The sequence below is a fragment of the Centrocercus urophasianus genome, unplaced genomic scaffold (assembly GCF_019232065.1).
Source record: "Centrocercus urophasianus isolate 14NV4802_14NV808 unplaced genomic scaffold, USGS_Curo_1.0 seq_11, whole genome shotgun sequence".
Classification (NCBI taxonomy): Eukaryota; Metazoa; Chordata; class Aves; order Galliformes; family Phasianidae; genus Centrocercus; species Centrocercus urophasianus.
In genome coordinates, this window is record NW_024884253.1 from 16908519 (window position 1) to 16930226 (window position 21708).

Here is a 21708-nt window from a genome sequence, read left to right on the forward strand (position 1 = left end):
AGATAAAACAGGGAATCAGTCTTATCTGGAATTTTTTTCTGATCCATCTGCTTAGTTTCCTTGTTCTTAGCATCACAGTGAACCTTAGGTGGCCCAGAAGACAATGGAGGACACAGATGAAACCTGTAGGTAGCTAAGCAAGAAAATAATCATAGATTTAGTGTCCAGACCTCATCACTGTTTTGCCAAATATGAAATCTATAGAATAACTCAAAAAATAGTCATGGTGCAAAATTTTGAACCCATAGTCATTCACATTTATTTAGAAACTTGAAATTCATTTTGCAAATTTGCTTCAGAGGAAATACTCATGAAAAATCATTTTAACAGACAGAATGGTATCTGTGGCATGCATCCATTACATGATATGAAGATATGTTCAAGATTTTTTTCACCAAACAATTGGGCTGTTCTTTTTTATTTATCTGTTTGAGTAAAGAGAAAAAGCATGGACTGCAGCTGCACAGACATGACTGTATCAAATCTTGCCATAACAGATATTCAATGGCCAGTAGGTTGAGGGAGGAGATCCTCTCTTCTATTCTGACCTGGTGAGAACACATCCAAAATACTGTGTCCAGTTCTGGGCTCCCCAGTTCAAAAGAAGAAAATTCACCTAGAAAGAGTCCAGTTGAGGGTCACAAAAATGATTACAGGCCTGGAGCATCTTCTGTACGAGGAAAGCCTGAGAGACCTGGGACTGTTCACTTTGGAAAAGAGAAGGCTGAGTGGGGTTCTCATAACTGCTTATAAATATCTAAAGTACAGAAGTAAAGTTGATGGGGGCAGGCTCTTCAGTATCATGCAGACATAGAATAAGGGGCAATGGCCAGAAACTGGAACACAGAAAGTTTCATACTAACACAAGGAAGAACTTCTTCACTGTAGAGTGTATGGGAACTGTTGATCACAGCCTGGACCTCTGATTGACCACCTGAGGCAAGCAATAAGTCTACCGTGGGAACACAGGTGAAGGCAATTCACCTATGCTACCAGAAGGAGTGGAGCCTGGCTCCATCTCACCTAGATCCCATTTAAGTGTTGACTGCCACTGAGGAAGGATCTCTTTCTGGAGATCACTCCTTATGGAATTTATTGTGAGCCTATATCATTAGTTAGCATTTTTCATTTATTATTTTCCCACTGCAGTAATCCTGCTTAGCCTAACCTCTGTGCACAGAATCACAGAATTGTAGGGGTTAGAAGGGACCTCTAGAGATCATTGAGTTGAACCCCCCTGCCAAAGCAGGTGTCCAGGTGAGACTTGAATATCTCCAGAGAAGGAGACTCCACAACCCCCCTGGGCAGCCTGTTCCAGTGCTCCGTCACCCTCACCATAAAGAAGTTCTTGCGCACATTTGTGCGGAACTTCCTATGCTGCAGCTTATGTTCATTTCCCCTTGTCCTGTCTCCACTCACCACTGAAAAGAGACTGGCCTCAACACTATGGCCCCCACACCTCAGATATTTATAAACCTGGATCAGGTCCCCTCTCAGTCTTCTTTTCTCAAGGCTGAACAGACCCAGTTCACTCACCCTTTCTTCATAGGAGAGATGCTCCAGGCCCTTCGCCATTTTTGTGGCCCTCCGCTGGACTCTTTCCAAGAGATCCCTGTCTTTTTTGTACTGGGGAGCCCAGAACTGGACGCAGTACTCCAGATGAGGCCTCACCAGGGCAGAGTAGAGGGGGAGGATCACCTCCCTCGACCTGCTGGACATGCTCTTTTTAATGCACCCTAGAATGCCATTGGCCTTTTTGGCCACGAGGGCAAAAAATGCTGGTTCATGGCCAATCAGGACGCCCAGGTCCCTCTCTGCAGAGCTCCTCTCCAGCAGCCCATCCCCCAGCCTGTACGGGTGCATGCAATTATTCCTCCCCATTGATTGTACACAGTGTGACAGAGCACTGGAACATGCTGCCCAGAAGATTGTGGAGTCTCCTTCTCTGTAGGTATTAAGACCAATATGGACACTTGCTTGTGTGACCTACTATAGGAAACATGCTGTAGCAGAAGCTTGAACTATGTGGACTATAGAGGTCCCTTCCTGCTGCTACAGTTCAATGATTCTTTAATGCCAAGCTACTACATCTGTCCATATGTAGATACCTGATTTCCCAAGAGCTGCAACTTGTAGAACTACCAATGAGGTCTTGCACTAATATAGTTAATTTTCACATGGTAGAAAAGCAGTGATGTCTACTTTTCTCTAGATTATAACTTAAAAGTGAGAAACTAAAAATAAATAATAAATGAATTGGATTTATGTTGAGTAATGTGGTGCATTAAAGGTGTCATGGGAAAAATAATTTCAGTGGCAGAATATTTATTATTTTAATCTGATGGAGTTAGTTATTTGCAGATTTCTTTGTGAACTCCTTTTAATCTTAAACAGTCCCATGTAAAATGAATGCTGGTATTAACCTTCGAGCCCTTTTGATGGAGAGCTTCTAATCTGCACTTGTTTACAATAATTTACTTTTGTACTCCTCATGTTTCAAAATCAATCGATCAATTTTGTTTGCATGTCAGCCGGCAATCTCTTTATTTAAAGGAAAGCCAACTGAAAATTCACAGTTTCACTCTAGAAATAATACAATTTTCATTCAGAAATGTAATTACATTTGCAATTTTATGCAATTCTGTATACAAGTCTGTATTTTTAATAGTAGCATTTTTTAAGGCATAAAAGCACGCAATGTAAAGAGCCTATTCTTTCATTTCATTTCTTATTTTTGTCACAGTTGACTCTAGAAATCTATAATGAAATAATATCTAGAATACGTGTGAAAGCCAGAAAAAGTGCCCCAAAAACTGAGAAGTTATTCCCTTGAGACTTTAGGAATGTATTATTGGACTTGCTTTGCAAGGTGTGAACTATAGGTTCTACAATAAGCCCTCTTCCAGGACAAAAGCAAAGTCTTCAGTATGAGTTATTGAAAGAATACCTAGTATAACAAAGATCTCACCATTTCTGTGTATCCATTTATCCATCTGTAGTCTATTTTCACTATTAGATCCTTAAAGCCACTTCCAAGTTGTTGTTATCTTTTGTCTTGCTTTTCTGTATCCCCCTTTTATTTCAGCTGGTTAATTTCCAATTGCCTTTGACTGATATATTTTCTTCACCAAAACTGAATACATCTTCAGGGGGGTTTTGATAGGCTCTTGATAAGGAGCTTTAAGTAATCAAGTTTGATTGTGCTTTTATATTTTTAGAAGATTTTCTATGGTTTTTCAGGGTATTCAAGCACAGAATCTTGTTTTCTGACATGTTCCACCAGAGTTATCACTGTGGAACACAGTTGGCATGTCATTATCTCTTTCTCCAGGCTTCTACATTCAATTTTTATTTTTTTTTTTCAAAGGAAAATACATGAGTAAGAACAAAAGTATCATATTTTCTCTTAAAGCTTATCTACAATAAAATAACACATCAATTCAAACTTACTTAAGGCAAGAAAAAAAACTCCTTTGTAATAATTTATTGGACTTAAACATCATCCTGGATTTATAGAATTTAAGTGTTAATAAACAAATCAAATGTGGTTTCTTACAGGTGGGTGACATAAAGCTTTCCAGTGTTAACATTAAAGCTGTTGGGCTCTAGGAACAGATTGCAGGACCCTAACTAGGACACTCGAATCTCTGTACATGCTTGGGGAAAGATAAGCTCTTTAGATTGGGAACCAAATCAGGCAACATGTATAGCAGAGAGCTGCCTAGAGTAAGCTATTAGGAAATTCTGAAAATAGTAAGGCATCCATTTATATCCACTGATGATTCATAGCTTGTAGCCTGAAAGTAGGAGATGATGTCCTGTCATACTCAGAAAAGAAATGAAAGAGCCTGGATTAAAGCCTTCATTTTCCAGAGGAAATTCAGAGAACAATTATTGTTTCCCAAAAGAGAAGGACAGTCTGTGCTGCAGAGGAACAGGCTCTTCACTGAGGCTCTAATACTGATCAGGAAAGAATTCAGTGTTCAAAGTATGAGTAGGTATGCAGATCACTCCAAAATGATGCCTCCTATTTATTGCCATAGAAAGTACAACAGACTGAAAGAGCACAATAGCAGTGTTTGGTAGAGTAAATTCTCAGCTACAAAATACTATTTTGCAATATAGTCATCACCATTAGCTGTTCATTTTCGCCACCAATGAGCAAGACCCTGCATGCTGCACTCAAAACAATCCGCACCAGTGGGGGTGTTCCATTGTTCACTGTGTTCACTTCTACTGTTTTGTCTCCAGAAATGTTCAGAAGGAACTTTTGAATGTCAGTAGTGCACTTTAGTCCACATGGAAAAATTCAGTTCCACACCTTTGCTTCATCCACTCTTTCTTATCAGACACCATTTTTTCAGAGTGTCCCTCTGCTGCCATCTGTTGCACGGCAACAAAATGTAATGGAATATTAGTGGGTAGGTTCCATTTCTACTACCATATTCCTCCAACACCTGTTTCAGACATCATGGGTCAGCATAATAAAATGAGGCATTACTTTTAGAGCAGTCCTCATACATACATATCACCATTAAGACTATTGAACAAGTACTTTAGCAAAGTTTATTAAATCTTTAAGGCAATGGACTTCAAAATCCTCATGGATCCTCATCCTATCAACCTTTGTGTTAGTACAGAAATTAGTGTATTGTTGAAACCAGTAATTTCATGCCTCATCTGGGCTTTAAGACGAAACACTCCCTGAATAAAAGGACCTTATGAAGGTGAGATACTTCAGCATATATGCCCCTCAGAAGGAATTTTTTATTTCAAAGCTGTACTTCATAGGATATCCAGACATCTTCAAATGTATACGGCATTTCAATTCAGACTGTTCACCACAGAGACAAATGTAATGTCTTCTGTTAGGTTCTATTTCTAAAAAAAAAAAAATAAATACATAGCACAGTAATTAATTTTAAATGCGATAGTAATTTTCTTATTTGGCACTTGAGAATGCTCATTGTCATTTTTTCATTCTTTAAATTTATGTGGGTCCTGTGTAATGCCATAAACGTTAAACTTTATGCAATATATAATGACCACCAGAATATCAATTAGCACAGAGAAAATTTGTGCAGAAAGTCTAAAGGAGATGTGTAAGGACATGTCAAAAGTTATAGATGTATACGATACCATGGTGTGAGCACTTCCATTACTGGTTGCTAATAACTGGTACACTTATGATTTAGCACTGCAGTATAATGAATTGAGTTCAAGGGCACAAACACTATATTCTCACAAAATGCCTGTGAGAGACATATTCAGAAGTAAAATGCAGGATGAAAAAAATATACCAGTAAAATTTAGGCTTACAGAATATCTCCCTCTTTAGTGCAGATTCAGTGATTGTAGAATTCTCCCTGTTTTTGTCTAAATGTTAGGAAATGGAGCACATTTTCAAGAACCAGAACACAGGTTCAGCTCAAAAGTATTTAGCCTGGACATTGATCTTGCTATAACTTTAATCACAACTGAAGAAACTGACACTTCCAAATGTTGGGTCAGGTAAGGCTGAAATGTAGATAAAGTGGATGAATGTGTCCTTAAAGGATCTTGGTTAGACAAATTGTATTATTCCTATGAATGGCCAGGTTTTCTGTAAGAATAAACTAAGTGTTGACCTAGGTGAACTAAGTGACCCCTCAGCATTGACAAGATTCTGAAGAATTTGTTTAGCATTAGTGGCAATATCTCCAGAATTTAAAAAAGTTTAAAATTCAATTCTCCACAAAGAGGAAACAAAGAAAGGTAGAGACTGGAAGCCAGAGTTTGTAACAGGGAGGTGTACTTCCTGTGCCTGCATTGGTGTGTTGGTTCTCTCTGCCCACTCTCTGTGCTCAACAGAATTTGGATAGACCTGTCTATGTGGCACCAAGCCCAAGCTAATATATTCTGCCCTTTAATGGTCTCAGTGTCACGCGTTGTAACAGTAAAGCTTCCAACCAGAATGGTGTGTGGGCAGAATGAGCTCATGTCTGCTCTTGGACCCAACAGACTATGCTTTCATCTGCCTGCAAAAAAACATTTTGGAATTCTTAGAGTGACCCTTATTTAATCTAGTATGTTTGTGGTTAAAGTCTCTGAAGTATGTCACCAGCTGCCCAGCCAACCAGATCTGGGTTCGATTGGTTTTTGTTTGTGGCTTTTTTTTTTTTTTTTCTTTTATCATTAATACTTCTACTGGCAAATGTATCTACAACCTGATTCTGAGAACATTTTCTGCCTCGATTCATTATATGTTTAAGAAAATATCAGCAAAACAGTATGTGAATTCACATCTTTCATAAGACAAAAGCTGAGTGTACCTGTGAGGCTTGGAGAGAATTTGGTAAAGAGGTCATCCTAGTTTTCCCAGAGTCAATAGCTGCATTAACCTTGAAGAGTTTGTTATTGGTTTCTATGTGTTTTGTTGATGTTGAGCTTTGGCTGCTTTTTTTCTTGCGGGAGAGGCAGATGAGATTGAAGAGTGCAATTTTCCCCACTAACTGGAAACATACCTGAATTTCCTTTATCTCCCTCTGAAGTTATGGTAACAAATGTGGTATTACACATTGTTTGTTCCACAGCAGCAATATAATTGGTGAGTTAGAGCACAAAAAGGTGGCATATACCATACAGATAGAGCTCTGTATTCACATAAACCTACAAATAGATCAAATTTGAGCATCAGAGCACACGAGTATTGTGATATCTGATTTTTCATATTGATCAGTTTGTTTGCAAAATTAAAACAATTTTAAATTGATTAAAACAATTTTAAATTGATTAAAACCTTCTTTACTATCATGAAAGAAAGAGGTACACAATAACATTTGAAGACTAACTACAAAGAAAGATGAATTAGTGCCTAGTGCTGTAAAGAAAACAGTCTGCAGTCTTCTGTTTCATCAGATATGAAAGGGTGCTGAGTTTCCAGTGTAAATCAGTGCAAATCACAACCCAAGTGAACATGCACCATTTCTGTTCCATTTTCTTGTATTTGGTTTGTAAATTGGTTTAATACAAGAATTAGTATTGTAATTTGGTTGTACTAAAGTAAAGCCTTTACTTAAGTACTTTTAGTACCTATCTAAATTCCATTTGAAGCAGAGAAGTTGTTACTCTGAATCACAGCTCTTACAAGGTCATGACCTTGGTTATTAGTGGGAAAAAAAAAAAAGCTAACATGCAAGACATGCCGATCTCTGTTCGCCTGGTCAGTGTGGCACCAGTGAAGAACTTGGATCGTAAATGGGTGACAGTCAGTGAAACTTTCACTCATATGTGACTGTTTATAAGCCACAAATAACACCAAGGGAGTTGAAATATGTTTTAACAGTCTGTTTATATTTTTCTATGGAGGTCTTAGTGCCACATAACTCATTTTGGCATTTTTTAAACTAAATTTTGCATTCAGAAAACCAAGCAAATGGTGAAGCCAATATTTATTTTTCAAGTAACCATAAGCATTTCACAGAAACTCTGTTTATCACTTTTAATTTATTTCTTTATTTTTTTTCTGAGCAGTAGCCATCAGAATTAAACTCTAACCGTTGTATGATAACAGTGAAAAAGGCCAGTGAATGAATGTATTAGGGTAGAGACCCTGAAGAGTAAAAGGATCAAGCTGAAATTGTTGCAAATTATTCAGGCAAGGTGTGGGACATGTTTGGTTATATGTTTTCATTCTATATCCCTTTTTTAAAGCCATAAGCCTTAAAGAAAAAAAAAAAAAACACAACATATTATCATACTTGCAGTGTGAATGATCCTGTTGTGTAAGGGAGGCCTTTCATACCCTTCACCATATTTTTCTTTTTCTCCTTCTTTTCCTCCAATTTCTTTATTTTTTATTCAAAGTACAATTAGGCTCTGATTGGGCCATGCACTTAGGCATATTTTAAAATAAATTTCAAGCACATAGTAGTTAGCTAAGTCAATACTATCAGAGCTGTTGCAGAAGGTCAAGTCAATCTTGCCTCTTTATTGTTGTACAGACTTTAAGATGACATCAAAATAAAATATGTATGTATTATGGTAAGAATGAGATCACAACAATTACATTGTCCTTAATAAAAGCTTACATTGTTTCCCTATTTGGAAATGATTGCATTTTCTGTCATCTCTAGAAAGTGGTCTTTCAAGATCCTTTTACTGCTTACTGATTTCATTTTATACAGCCACTAAATTAAGTTAATTAATCTAATTAGCAGAAATTCATAAACATTGAAATGACTTCTACATCAAGACTGAATAGACATATGTAAGTGAATAGAAATCCTGGCAAACATTTTCTTTGAAAATAATGTCCCCAGCTTTGCATTTTCCTCTGGGATTCACTCAGTGCAAAGAATGCATCACTTCACACAAATCCCATCATAAATCTTGAAAATCTCATGCAGAACCCAAATTATTTATTTTAAAGTGTTATTCAATTAGTTATTTCTTTAAATTGTGGTCAGTTGGCAGTTACAAACTAATTCCATTCCAGTTATATTATTGCAATGCTATAGCATGATTTGAAGGGGTCAGTAGGTCATTAACACTGGAAAATCTTCAAAACCAAAATCTACAAATGCCCAAAGGAGAACAATTGTAAAACAGGATTATACTGCCAGAGCGTAATAATTTTAAAGTACAAACAATCCAAATAAAATTGATGAAATATTAATTGTAGGCTATTTCCACTTCTGTCAGAAATGATTCTTTTCCATACAGTAAAGCTCTTCTCAAAGAATAAAGAATAGCGTAAAATTTTAAAGATGCCTCCCGTAGTTTCAATTAGCTACTTTGCCAATGGCAACATGGGTGAAGTTTATTCAATCTAGATGGCATATCCAATTCAGTATTTAAATCATTTCTTATGGTGATTACGGATTACGCCTTTTTTAACAAACACTCTTGGAAAGAAAGTTGTTACACATGTTTCGGCTCTGTAATTCTGTGGTCTAGTTAGTGTTCCTCTCTTATTTTTAGCCAACAGCTTTAGCCATAATACACAGCCTGAAGGAACATCAGGAATGGTTCGTGGTCAGATTGACAACATTTTATTTTTGTTGTGTAAAAGTGTAAATGTTTCCATAGCGTGAATCACAGGATCTGGTCTACTTTTAGGAGCTCCTTCAATGTCAGAGACTTTTTTGAACCTGGAATTTGAAGACATTGTCTCAGTACTAGTCTTCAGTTTTACATTATTTTTTTTTTATTCTGTTCTTCTCTCATCATTATTCTTACTACCTGCTCTCATTGCTTGTAGAATAGTTTGTACTATACAGTACTCTTGATCTCCATTTCTTCTACAGGGCAGGCCTACTAAAGGATTACTTATTTCACTGCCTGATTTGTGACTTGAGATATTATCATGACCATACAGCTTCAGAAAAATAGTTTAATATTTAAGGAAGAGGCCAATATCAAGTAAAATATCGTGTCACTTTCTGCTCTGAAACATAGTCCAGACCCTTAGAAAAGTGACTTGTTTCAGGTGGACTAAGGTAGGGTAAGCTCAACAAACTTTTGGCTGAATGTCCACAATTGAACAAACAGTGAAGATGAATTTTAAAAATATATGTACTATCTCCGTTTAGGAAGTTAGGTGTATTTTCTTGTTAATTTTATGCGTATGTGTTTGCTTGTATGTGTACAAATACATATAAGATCTGTGGTATGTGAAAAATTATACATGTACAAAACTTATCCACCTCACTGAAATTTACTTTCTAACATCAAAAGGCTTTCAAACTAAGTTTAGTAATAATAGGTACTAGTAACAAATTCTTATTGAAGGGAGTATGAAAATACTGAGAATGTGAAATCACTGAGTGCACAGATACTGCTGTATTCCTGAAAATGGTAGGACATCAGGCCTTACAAATGGTATTTTGCAGAAGAATATTTAGGAATTAATAACAATCATTCTCAAATAGCTTTAACTTGCACCACAGCTTTTGGCAAATATTGGGGTAAAAAAGGAAAATGCAGTTAATTATATGTTCTTTTGCATTTCTGTAAATACAGATAAAAAGCAACATTTGAATGTCAGCTTAACAGTTTTCTTCCTCTGATTGCAAAAAAATAGAATGGAGTACAGAAAAGTTTTAATGGGAATAATTAAGTTGTAGACCTGGACCTGGGTTACATAACCTCCTCAGAGCATAACTGTAGCTTCAGCCATAGTTTTCCTCGTGCTTTTCACAGAGTAAAAACAAATAAAAGCCAACAGAAACAAAACTACATTGTTAATGTAGTACTCTTTAGCCCAATAATTTAAGTTAATGTCCTTATACAATTTAAGTATCAAACACCAACATATCTCAATGAGATTTATATATATTTTTGAGATAGGTCTATCTGTGAAATTTATAACTTTTGCAATTACTTATGATTAATTACTTTCGATTAAGTAAACTGTGATAAATATTTCACTGTGGCCTACAAATGATATTTTTCAATGACACTTCAGGGTAACAAGAAGCTAGTATCTCTACAGTAGTCATCAGAGTAAAAATTAGCACTATCAACATGCTGATATATTAAGTTTTGCGTTTAAACTTTATCTAAAACAATTAATTAGGATCATGTACAATGCATGTGGGTGACAATGGGTAATTAATGTCACCCTCAGTGTAACTAAAGCATGGATTTCTGAAATTCACTTTTATTAAATATCCACATGAGTTTCAACAAAATATATTTATCCATGAATTTTTTAGGACTCAAAGCATATTTTGGAATAATTATTAAATTTAAATTTTACTGGAATCATTTTGGTTTTTTTTGACTGGATTTTCAAGCAGGGTTAATCAATTCACAATTAAATAAAATTTCAAACCAACATTCAATGAACCCAAAGTTTCAGTAAGTGGAAAGCAAATTAAAATAAAAATACACAATCAATAGACATAAGCAGCAAGAGGTCTGCTTACTTATTTATAATTTACTTAATCTTTTCAAACTTTTCTAATACGAGTTTCTTCTGTGCTGACAATTCCCTTTAGAATCAGTTTTGGCACCTCTGCTGTTGCCTTCAGCCAAACCCAGAAACTGTACTTGAGCTGGGAGAAAAACATTTTTAAATTTTAAGTTTACCAAATTTCTGTAAATTTGGCTTTCCAAGCCTTGGGCAGAAGTCCAGATAAGGTCTAACTTTGTGTTTTGGGTTTTTTTTTTTTTAATTATTATTATTATTATTTTTTAAGACGTTCACTCAATTTTTAGTGCTATCAAAACAATTTGTATTATCATCATACTACATATTCAGTGCTTACATAATATTTCAAGTTTGAAAATACAAATAATCTCTATACTTTCTAAATGAACATGGTATTTATTATACAGAGATTAATTATCACAAAAGTGGCAGTTTCTGCAGCAGTAGGAAATCTTAGTATTTAATTAGGTGGTGGGACAGTAGCACGATTTTAACTTTTCATGAATAAGAAAATAATGAATTTAATAAATGAAAAGCTCCATTTTAGATTTTCACCAAAGTATATTGTGAATGATTTTGCTTTTGTAAGCATTGTGTTGAAAAACATTTTTAAAAGAAATTTGTAGTATTTGATTAATGTATCTCTTTTGTGCTGCATTTGGTGAGAGATTAGAGTAGAGGGAATTAGTTCTGTTCAACACATCATTGTCATAGTAGCCTTTAAATATGCTTCCATCCCAGCTTGCAGGAAAACTGAGTGTTGCCGTATGTTTCCTCTCCATCACCACCATGTTACTGACATCAGCTGCAAACTTAGCAGCTTATACTGCCTCAGTGACTGTTTCTGTGGCTTCTGCAGCATGTATTTCAAGCATTAGAAGCATATGTTTGCTTGTTCACTGTCCAGAAAAAAGTGTATTTTAAACATTTTCTGTAAGTTGTGACAAAGCGCAGTTTATCTATACACAGTGGTATGGCACGCCGTCCGCCTTGTGGTAGGAAAAATTTGTATGACAATAAATCTGGGTTAAATAAATCTGGATATTTTAATTATCCCTGGTCACTGTACCTTGTCCCAAGTTATACAGCACTTGAGTCAATTACCAATGAAATTTAATATAGGAAAAGGCAAAATCTGTTATATTACTTCTGTATGGTCACATCCGGTACCATAGAAAAGCCCACTGGGTGCCTGCACAGTTTGCTGTAATGTGTAGCTCTGTTACTTCTTCATGGCTCAGTTATTAGCCAACACTCACCCCCTCATCCTGCACCATCTGAAACCTTCCCTTTTATCGATTCCCCTCCTTTGATCTGTCGGGTGTGTGGCACACAAACTAGAAGTAGCACTGGCTTTCCAGAGAGGAAACAAGGTTTTTTCTCAATGGTTTGCAGGCCCACAAAGTATCTACCTACCCTGTAGTGTTTGATGTCCCATAGGCTGTACTGGAATTCTATAGGAAAATTGTTCATATTCATTTACTGCTGTATTTTATATTACCTTCTTATCCTTAAAATTGAAATATAGATGTTCTTTGTCGGGATATATTGAATTAATATTTTTTATGTTATAAACAGCTGACATATTTCACTTGCCTCAACAGAAAAATGGGCAGGAGTTGCAGTAATGTCAAGTTTAATCATTGCAACATTAAGTCATTGCTACAGAGCCGCAGAGGAAAAAATACAGAGGTCATCTTGTCTTACACTTTTCTTAAGGGATGGTGGGAGGAAATTATTTACATGTGCTGACCACAAGAATATTCAGAGCCAAATTAAAAATCTGTTGAAGTTCTCAGAGCTACTTATTCCATTATTTAGGTTTTTTACATTCTACAGAACCATCATGTCTACTGTTTGCAAAGTTACAAATTCTACCAGGAGTCCAATAAAGTTAAATAAAGAATCCACAAATTTACTACTTAAACAGTCGCACAATTTGAACCAAATTTAAGATTTGGAAGAATTCAGTTATTTTTTATATTTACATTTGTGTTTTTCTCCAGTCAGACACCAGCTTTGGAAATCTTGTTCTTCATGCTTCTGATATTTTTGTATCATTCTAGGATGGGCAGCAATAAATGTGAATTGTTCTTGCAGTTTAAATAAATGGATTAGCAGCAGCTCAAAGTTGTGTAATAGTGGTGTTGACTGAATTTTTTATTGTTTCTTTAATTTCTCTAGTGTATTTTCCATTCTTTAAGTGTAGCTTTTAATTTTCTTTTAATGCTTACTTATCTCATCTGCTGTTAAGTTCCTGTTAGTTAAACAATCCTTATTTGTGATGAAATATTATATTTAATTTTGATTGTTTTTATAAGGATAGTACTTACTGCTGTATTAAAACATAAATTAAACATTTTTCCCTGAAAATGTAGGTTATTCTTAAGAAGATTTTTTCTAACAGAAAAAGGATGTAAACGGGTGCCCAGGCAATCTAATTCTAATCTGAAGGACAAAAGCACCAACAATAATGCCTTGCACTCTGCAACTCAGAACAGTTCAAGCTCACAGAAGATTACCTGATCACCACAGATGGTTCATTCTCTTCAGCAGAGACTGTTTCCCCTGAATTCACAAATGTACTCAGTAATGTTTCTCCTTATCCCTAAGTGAGAGTACTAAATACTGAAAAAGTTGAATACTGACCTAGGCCTTCTAGATCATTAACATATTTTGTCTAGCTGCATTTTTAACAGCATGTTGGCAGACTTTTCAGTTTCAACCTCAGTCACAGCAGATTTTCCTTAGAGTGATTATTTATCACATTATTTATCAAGTATTTGAAATACAACTTTATTACAAAAGCTTTTGGGTTTTTTTTTTTCTATTCAGAGATAACAGTTACTATTAATGCTTCATGCCATTTTGCAGTATGTCCATAAAGAAAGCATTTTGGGAGCTAATGTTTGGGAGTTAATTATTGATATACAAAATGTGTATTATTGACCAACAAAGCTGCGTGAGACTTACAGACATCCTAGCTATTTCACTGACAGACTGCTCTAAACAAAGAACTTAATGATTTCTAGAGACTCAGGAAAAAATTATAGAACGAAAGCTGATATCTCAATTCTGGGAGACACTGACCTCTCACTAGTTCCATTAAAAAAAAAATAAAATTGAAGACAAGTGCTCTATAAGCAAACACTGAAAAACAGTAATAGTTTCCTTGACCATTAATAACATTTAACACACAATCTTCACACAAGGATTTATGATTGCATTTATTTTTTAGATCTTCTAAGGTCTCATTGTGTATGATGTAATTTTCATAAGAACATTTTTCAGAAATGCTCTTTTTGGACATCATCTGGAATTATTCCGGGTTCATCTATTAATCTTATCAAAAGTTGTGAAAAGAGCTCAACTGTGTATTCTTGTGTATTCAGGTGATCTAATCAAGGTGATCAAAAGAAGTTTCTGGTGTAAATTTGAAATGAATTTTTCAGGCTGCCCTAGGATGTTTGTGTAACTTTCGTTAGAATTATTCTTTCCACACAATATAATGTAGAATCATAGAATCATCAAGGATGGAAGAGATCTCCAAGGTCATTGAGTCCAATCATTCTCATACCACAAACATTTTCTCACCAAACCATGTCCTTTAATACTACAATTAAATCTTTCTTGAACACCTTCAAGGATGGTGACTCAACTACCTTCCTGGGCAGCCTGTTCCAGCACTTGACCACTCTTCTTGAGGATAATTTTTTCATGATATCCAACCTGAACCTCCCTTGGTGCAACTTGAAGCTATTGCCTTTGCTTTCAAGAGACTGGAGATAGAGGAACTGTGTCCAATACTAGGAATGGTGGAAAGCAAAGTATGTTTAAGAGTTCTTCCTCACCTTCTGTTTACATAGATTCCTTGCTGCTATTGCAAGAGCAGTCACATGGAAAAAATGCAGAGGGAATTTCTAACACTCGTTACATAAGACATAACAATTGCTTTTCCTTAGTATGCTGTCTTTCCTAAGGTACTTTAATGAACAAATTTGCTTTTCTGTAAATAAGTAACATCATCTGCTGTGCTCTTCATTATGATCTTAAAATTTCATAGGAAAGTCATCAGATGTCCTTATAACTCAATATACACACTTAGCGTTTTACTTAGTCTTGTTTACTCATATTTATTTGCCAATGCTTATTTGTTGCTACTTTAATTTTGTTGTATATAGATGAAAGCTTCTTGTTTATTTCACCACAACTTTGCTTTTTTTGCCAAAACTGTAAAACTAAGAAGTGTTTCAAACACTGTTCTTGATCTTCAGAACTTCCCTGCAGTGAGTAATTGGGAAGGCAGGCATCCCGAAACTGCCCCTAAACTTTTGTTTGGAAAACGAGTTTCCTTTTTTATTTTTGACTTCTTTTCCTTAGTCTTTTATAAGTACAAGCAAGAGCTCCACCCTTAATCACTGTCTTTTCTAAATCAGGGCAATTCTGTCCTGATAGCTATACAGAGCTTCTTTTAAAGATTCAATCCTACCAATTTGATTCTGTTATCAGTAAAAACTTAACTAAGCCTAAATTATAAGAAACCTACTGCTGACTGAGGGCCAGCAGAATCATCACTCTCTAGTGAAGGACAGTGATGTGCTAATCTCACATCATGTTGACTGTGACACATATGGTTTGAATGGAAGTTCAGAAGCAGAATAACCAGCTGCTTCAGTATCAGTTTTGTTTTACTTCAGCCTAAGTTTTGACCCAGTGTAGTGCCAACTTTACCGTATCATGTATTCCGAACTCTTTTGGCAACACCAATTTAGGTAGAAAGCTATTTAGCAAAATATTCCCACTTTATGGAGTCACTGCATCATAGAATTGTTTGAGTTGGAACAGATCCCTACATCTACAGCTGGATCAGGCTGCTCAGAGCCCCATCCAGCTGGACTTCAAAATTTGCAAGGACAGGACGTCTGCTACCTCTCTGGGTAACCCATTCCAGTACTTCACTATTCTTACCATATAAGTCTGTTTCCTCATATCCAGTTTAAATTTCCTATTTTAGTTTTAAACCATTTCCTTTTGTCCTATCATAACAGACTCTGCTAAAGAGTCTTACTTATTACCCTCCATTTATATATTTGAAAGGCTGCTATCAGGCCACCTCGGAGCCTTCTCTTCTACAGGCTGAACAGCCCCAGCTCTCTCAGATTGTCCCCATAGGAGAGGTATTCCATCCTTTGGATCATTTTTGTGGCCCTCCTCTGGACGTGCTCTAACAAATCCATGTCTCTCCAGTACTGAGGACTCCACATCTAGACACAGTACTCAGGTGAGCTCTCACCAGAGCAGAGGAGAGGAGCAAGATTGCCTTCCTCAATCTGCTGGCCATGTTTCTTTTGATGCAGCCCTTGATACGGTTGGCTTTGTGGGCTACAAGGACATATTACTGGTTCATGACCAGTTTACCATTCAGCAATACCTCCAGGTCCTTTTTGGCAGGGCTGCACTCAATCCTTTTGTTCCCCAGCTTTATCAATAGCTGGGGTTGCCATGACCCAGGTGCAAGACACTGCAGTTCGATTTGTTAAATCTCATGAGGTTAACCTCAGCACACTGCTTGATCCTGTCTAGGTCTCTCTGGGTGACATCCTATCCCTTGATGCGTCAACTGCATCACACAGCTTAGTGTCATCCACAAACATGCTAAAGATGTAGTCGATGCTACTGTTGATGTCATTGATGAAGATATTAAAGAACACTGGTTCCAGTAGTGACAACTGAGAGACACTACTTGTCACTGATCACCATATGGACATTGAGCCATTGAGCACCACTCTATGGGTGCAATCTTGCGACCAGTTCCTTGTCCAGCAAACAGTCCACCCTTTAGATCCATATCTTTCCAATTTGGAGAGAAGGATGTTATGGGGGCCTTACTAAAGCTGTTCTCTTTTTTGGCCGCTGTCACACTTTTTAACCTGTTTCATCTTGTAGCCTCAGAATATGGCTCATCTTTTCACTGCTGTAGTATGGTAAACCTACTACAGTTGCTTACTTCAGGTTTAGAGCTAAGTCATGGAGGTCTGTGGTGTTCAGGGAAAGTCAGACATAACTGGCAAGATTAAATCTGCTGTGAGTGGAATGTTTATAAAATATCAGTGCAAGAGCTTGTAAATAATTCTAATGCCTACCCCGCTGGGGAAAACACTGCACATCACCACACACACATTTTTTTTTCTTTAGTGTTTTCTTACAGTATAAGAATATTTTTTATTGGACTAAGTGAGTTTTACAGTGTTGATCGTTAAAAAAAAACCTGGCTAGCATTGTCTTCCTGATTTAAGTAAATAGTATTCGCTTTTCATACTGACTTTATGAGACTTCTGTGAGTTTTGGTGTTGCTGATATAGTGGCATTTTGAAATCAGATTGTAGATATCATGTGAAAAGTAATTTTTCTATCAACACAACCTCCTAGAAGTTTATTTTGTTCTGCAAAAAATTAGGCACAGCTTGCAAAACAAGGCAAAATTCCAGTGAATGAAGTTGAGATCAATTCCAGCCTTTATGTGGAACAAAGAAACAATGAACAAAGCCAGATCTTAATGTAATTTTATCTAAAGAAAGCATGCTTTGATAGACTAACATTACAATTATGGGATAATTGCCACTGTGATTGGACAAGAGCATAGTGTAATGATCTTGCTGTACTTTTGTTCCTTGGTTGTTCCTTGTTAGGCTTCTTAGAGTGTTTGTGATCTTTTCTTGTGGCTTACAATTTGCCTTATCCTTTCTTTGCATTCAAAAGTATTTGACTGTGCAAAGTATTTACATCTAATCCAAGAATTTTCATATGTGTATGTGTATATACTTATCTATAGATAAAATTTACTCTAATAATTGAACCTAAAGTTATTTAATCATCAGATTCAGATCAGGTGACAAGCAGCATCAAAATCAAATGAAGGTATCTGTTGGAAAGATAGTTCTGACAGTTGTCTTTCTTAATTTTTTATTTTAATATATTAAGGTGAAGCATCTACTGTTTCCATTGTTAAATATGGAAAATAAGCACATTGGAAGAATTTAAGCGAAAATTAGGTGAAGTTTAAGCCAGTCTGAAAGTGTGAATTTTAGACTCTCTAGGTCCCCAAGCAGTAATTATATAACTCCACATCTTGAGATGTCTCGGTAATACGGCATAAACCTCCTACATGTCTTCACTAGGATACAGAGAAGATGCTTTTCTGTAACAAGGTTCCATTACAAGTTTAACGAGATTGTGTTTGCTTGGATCTAACATCCATAGATGCGTGCAACTAAATTAGTATGTGTACTTGGTAAAGGAAAGCTGCCATATGGTATCTGCATGTCCCTTCTCCTCCCTCTCAAAAGGAGATCTTCAAACACAAAGTTCTGTGGGAGAACTGCATCTTATTAATTTATGTCTAGTAAACAGACTCATCTTCCAATCTCTGAATGATGCCAATGTCTTAACTGCTAATTTTGTATAATAGACTGGGTTGGGGATGTTCCCCACTTCTGCTGTTGACACTATGATCAATTTGAAGCAAATTATCTATCTTCATATAAACAAAAGTAGGAATGACATTCTGTCTAAGGCATTTGCTTTTTTATTCATCCAAAGTCACTGGATTAAACTGAACAAAATCTGAGAGGCAGTAACCACAATCAGCGAATCATAACTGCTGCTCTTTTTTACTGTTTGTTGAAGTTAGGAAGGCATTTTTCTAGGATACGACTTCCATCTGTAAATCCTAGAAAGTCACTTATCTCCCGTTTTACAGCTTAAGTTCTACTTCTGAGCCCATTACTCATTCAGTATTTCGGAGATATACATATCCTTCTTCAATAACCCTAGAAGAAACTTGTTTCTCACCTTCTCTTAGTAAAGCAATCTATCCCAAATCATGTTGTTGGTTTTCCCTATTCCTCCTGTATTCCTTCCTTTACAGCTTCAGTGAGATAAGTATAGGATGCTTCTTCCCCTTTCTCTGGCCCTAGTGATAAGGCTTGCTCCTGGGAGACATTATGGCTTCATATTTCTCCAGAAGACTCTGAGATACTGTCTCCTTTTTCATGTACATGAAGACATTATTAGCGAAATATACCCTCATTTTCCAGTAAAGTTTTATGAAAAAATTACAAGCCAGACGCTTGATTTATGTAGCAATGTGCAGGAAGTAGATTTTGCTGCAATTGTCAGTCTCCTCATGATGTCTGTCTCCCAGAGATGCTTACATGGAGGCAAGAAAAACATTGTATGAAACCTTATTTTCTTTCCTCAGCATTTCCATGTGTTTGCCCCTGTAGCTGTGAACTCAGGACAGACGTAGCCGTGTCCTCTCTTGTTTCTCTGGTGGGACAAAAGTGTTCCATTCAACATCCTTGTAGCTGGTGCATTTGACTTTGGGCATTGCGTTGCTGAGCAATGCAAATGCTGTCGTTACTTGCTGGAGTCGGGCTTAGATTCCTGGGTCATGGTTGTGTTTTCCACTAGTTGACAGGGCTCCTTAAGGAAAGAGATATTTAGCACTGCAAATCACTAAGACTTCTGTGGCTTGAACTCTTAGTTATTTTCCATTCATCACTCAGAGACAGCTTTGGCAGAAGTAAGTTCCTGGCTTGTCATGTAACTGATGGAATTAAAAATTCTGAAACTGATGAAACACCCTTTCAAGCATAGGGATTAATAACATGATTACCATTAGCAGGAAGTACTGTTTTTGTATCATGTAAAGAGAACAGCTACATAAATATTCAATCATTGTATCAGTGTATTGCTGGGCACCTCTTTTCATTCCCTTTCCTGTCTTTGACACCTTCCACTTTCTTATGCTTTCCAAGGTGGATTCCCTGTGCTCAATTCTGCCATGGTGCAGGGACTATGTCCTGCAGGGACTACAGATACACTGGAAAAAACTGAATGTCCTCATTTTACTAAAATAAAAGAAGAGGCTGAGCAAAAACACAAGACGTTTCTAAAGTTTCTGAATGTACTGTGTGCAGGGCAAACTTCATATGCAAAGAGATCTTGATATTTTATGGTTCCTTTTGGTGACATTGATTGTTTTCTCTTGCTGTTTCAGGCTTTATTTAAAAGGTCATAGTGGAACAGCTGGAAAACAGAGTAGCCTGATCCTGCATGGTGCTGAATTCAGTACAAAAGATGCTGACAATGACAACTGCATGTGTAAATGTGCTCTCATGTTAACTGGAGGTGAGTACAACTCTAAAAATATGTAATACATTGTTGGGAGTCCACTCTATTTTCCTTAAGCAAATATGGATGAAGTTGCATGCATGGATGTGTAAGTACTATGTGAAAATTCCTTTTATTATTATTACTTCTACTCTTTTCTTCATATACGGTGTGGTAGTGCCAACACCCCACAACAAATTTGTGGCAACAAATTCAATAGGGAAAGCACAAGTTAGCGTTCTTGTTGAGGTAAGAAAGGCAAGGAGGGAAGGAATAAAGAAATGAAGAAGGGGGAAAGATGTTTATAAGATGCTGGAAAAAAATACCTCTGAAAAAGAAGAGAGAAAGGGTAGGGAAATAGAAACATATTTCATTCTGAAAATAATGTCTGCTATTTATTTCCATGGAAATTACAGCAGATACAAAAAGCACAATAACACAATTTGGTAGATCAAATTCGCAGCTACAAAACACTATTTTTCGACACAGTCACCACCATTATCTATGCATGCTCACCAGCAGTGAACAGGAAGAACCTGCACACTAGGCCCATAACAATCTGCAACAGCAGATGTTTCACAACATTGTTTCACAGCTGCTTTGATGACATCATTGCTAGGAAAATGTTGCCCGCACAGTTATTTCATTGGGCAGAATAGATGGGAAATATTTCCAAATTGTACGGTGAATGTGGCAGGAGAGTCCATCCAAAATTAGCAGTGTGATCTACAATCTTCTAAATGAGGCCTAGCATTAATTTCGTTGCAAGAGGAAGGTTTTCTTCTCTGGACTGACTCTGGAAGTTTGAACCTTCAGTTTTGTCAGCGTTGTGATGTAGCATTCAGAGTTGATGGTTTGTCTGGAATCCAGAAAATCCAAAAGAATCACACCCTTCCTATCCCAAAAGACAGTTCCTATCACTCTATCCTCTGACGGATGGCTCTTGTACTTTTTTTCAGTGGGGAGTTCACATGTCACCACTCCATGGACTGCTGTTTTGACTATGGCTTGCAGTGGTGACATCTATAATGATGCAATCTAGGGACCTGTGTGATACTATTATTGAAATAACTACTGAGATTCAGCTCTCTGTCTTATGTTCTCATACCTGTAGACTCAAATCATGGCACTTAGGTGTTTTATAATGTTTAAAACAAATCCTTAGTGAGCAGAGTCAAAATGCAGAAGACAAGAGGGAGGAACTGAGGTGAGGGGAGATCACAGAGATGTAACATTTGAGTATCTGAAAGAACGAAATCAATATGACTACCAGTAAATATAGCAAATGTAACTGATATCTGTTCCCTCCAATGTGGAGGAGGAATATCCAAGGTTAGCTCCTCATATAGATGCCTAAAGACCTGCAAAAGAGTCAGAAATTTCTCTTAAAATTGGTGCTAATTCTGAGTTAGTGAGTGGGCAAGTCAGTATGAAAGGGCAAGGTCATTTTTACCTCTTCGACGGCACTGAAGGAGAAATCTTGCACTGTGATTCTTTGATTCATAGACTGCATTACCAAGAAAGGCTCTTATCTTCACATCCGATCTTCTGAGAATCTCCCTCTGTGATTTCTAACTTTCTTGGAAAAAACTCTGGAGCATAAAAATTATTCTGTATTT

At 36.6% G+C, this 21708-nt stretch overlaps 1 protein-coding gene across 1 annotated transcript in view; it reads left to right on the forward strand.

The window, feature by feature from the left end:
- ANGPT1 (angiopoietin 1) overlaps positions 1 to 21708 on the forward strand; it is a 161900-nt gene that overhangs the window by 127673 nt on the left and 12519 nt on the right. The window contains exon 8 of the mRNA XM_042839619.1: positions 19977 to 20107. Within this exon, the coding sequence (XP_042695553.1) occupies positions 19977 to 20107 (131 nt within the window). The remainder of the gene's footprint in view (positions 1 to 19976; positions 20108 to 21708) is intronic.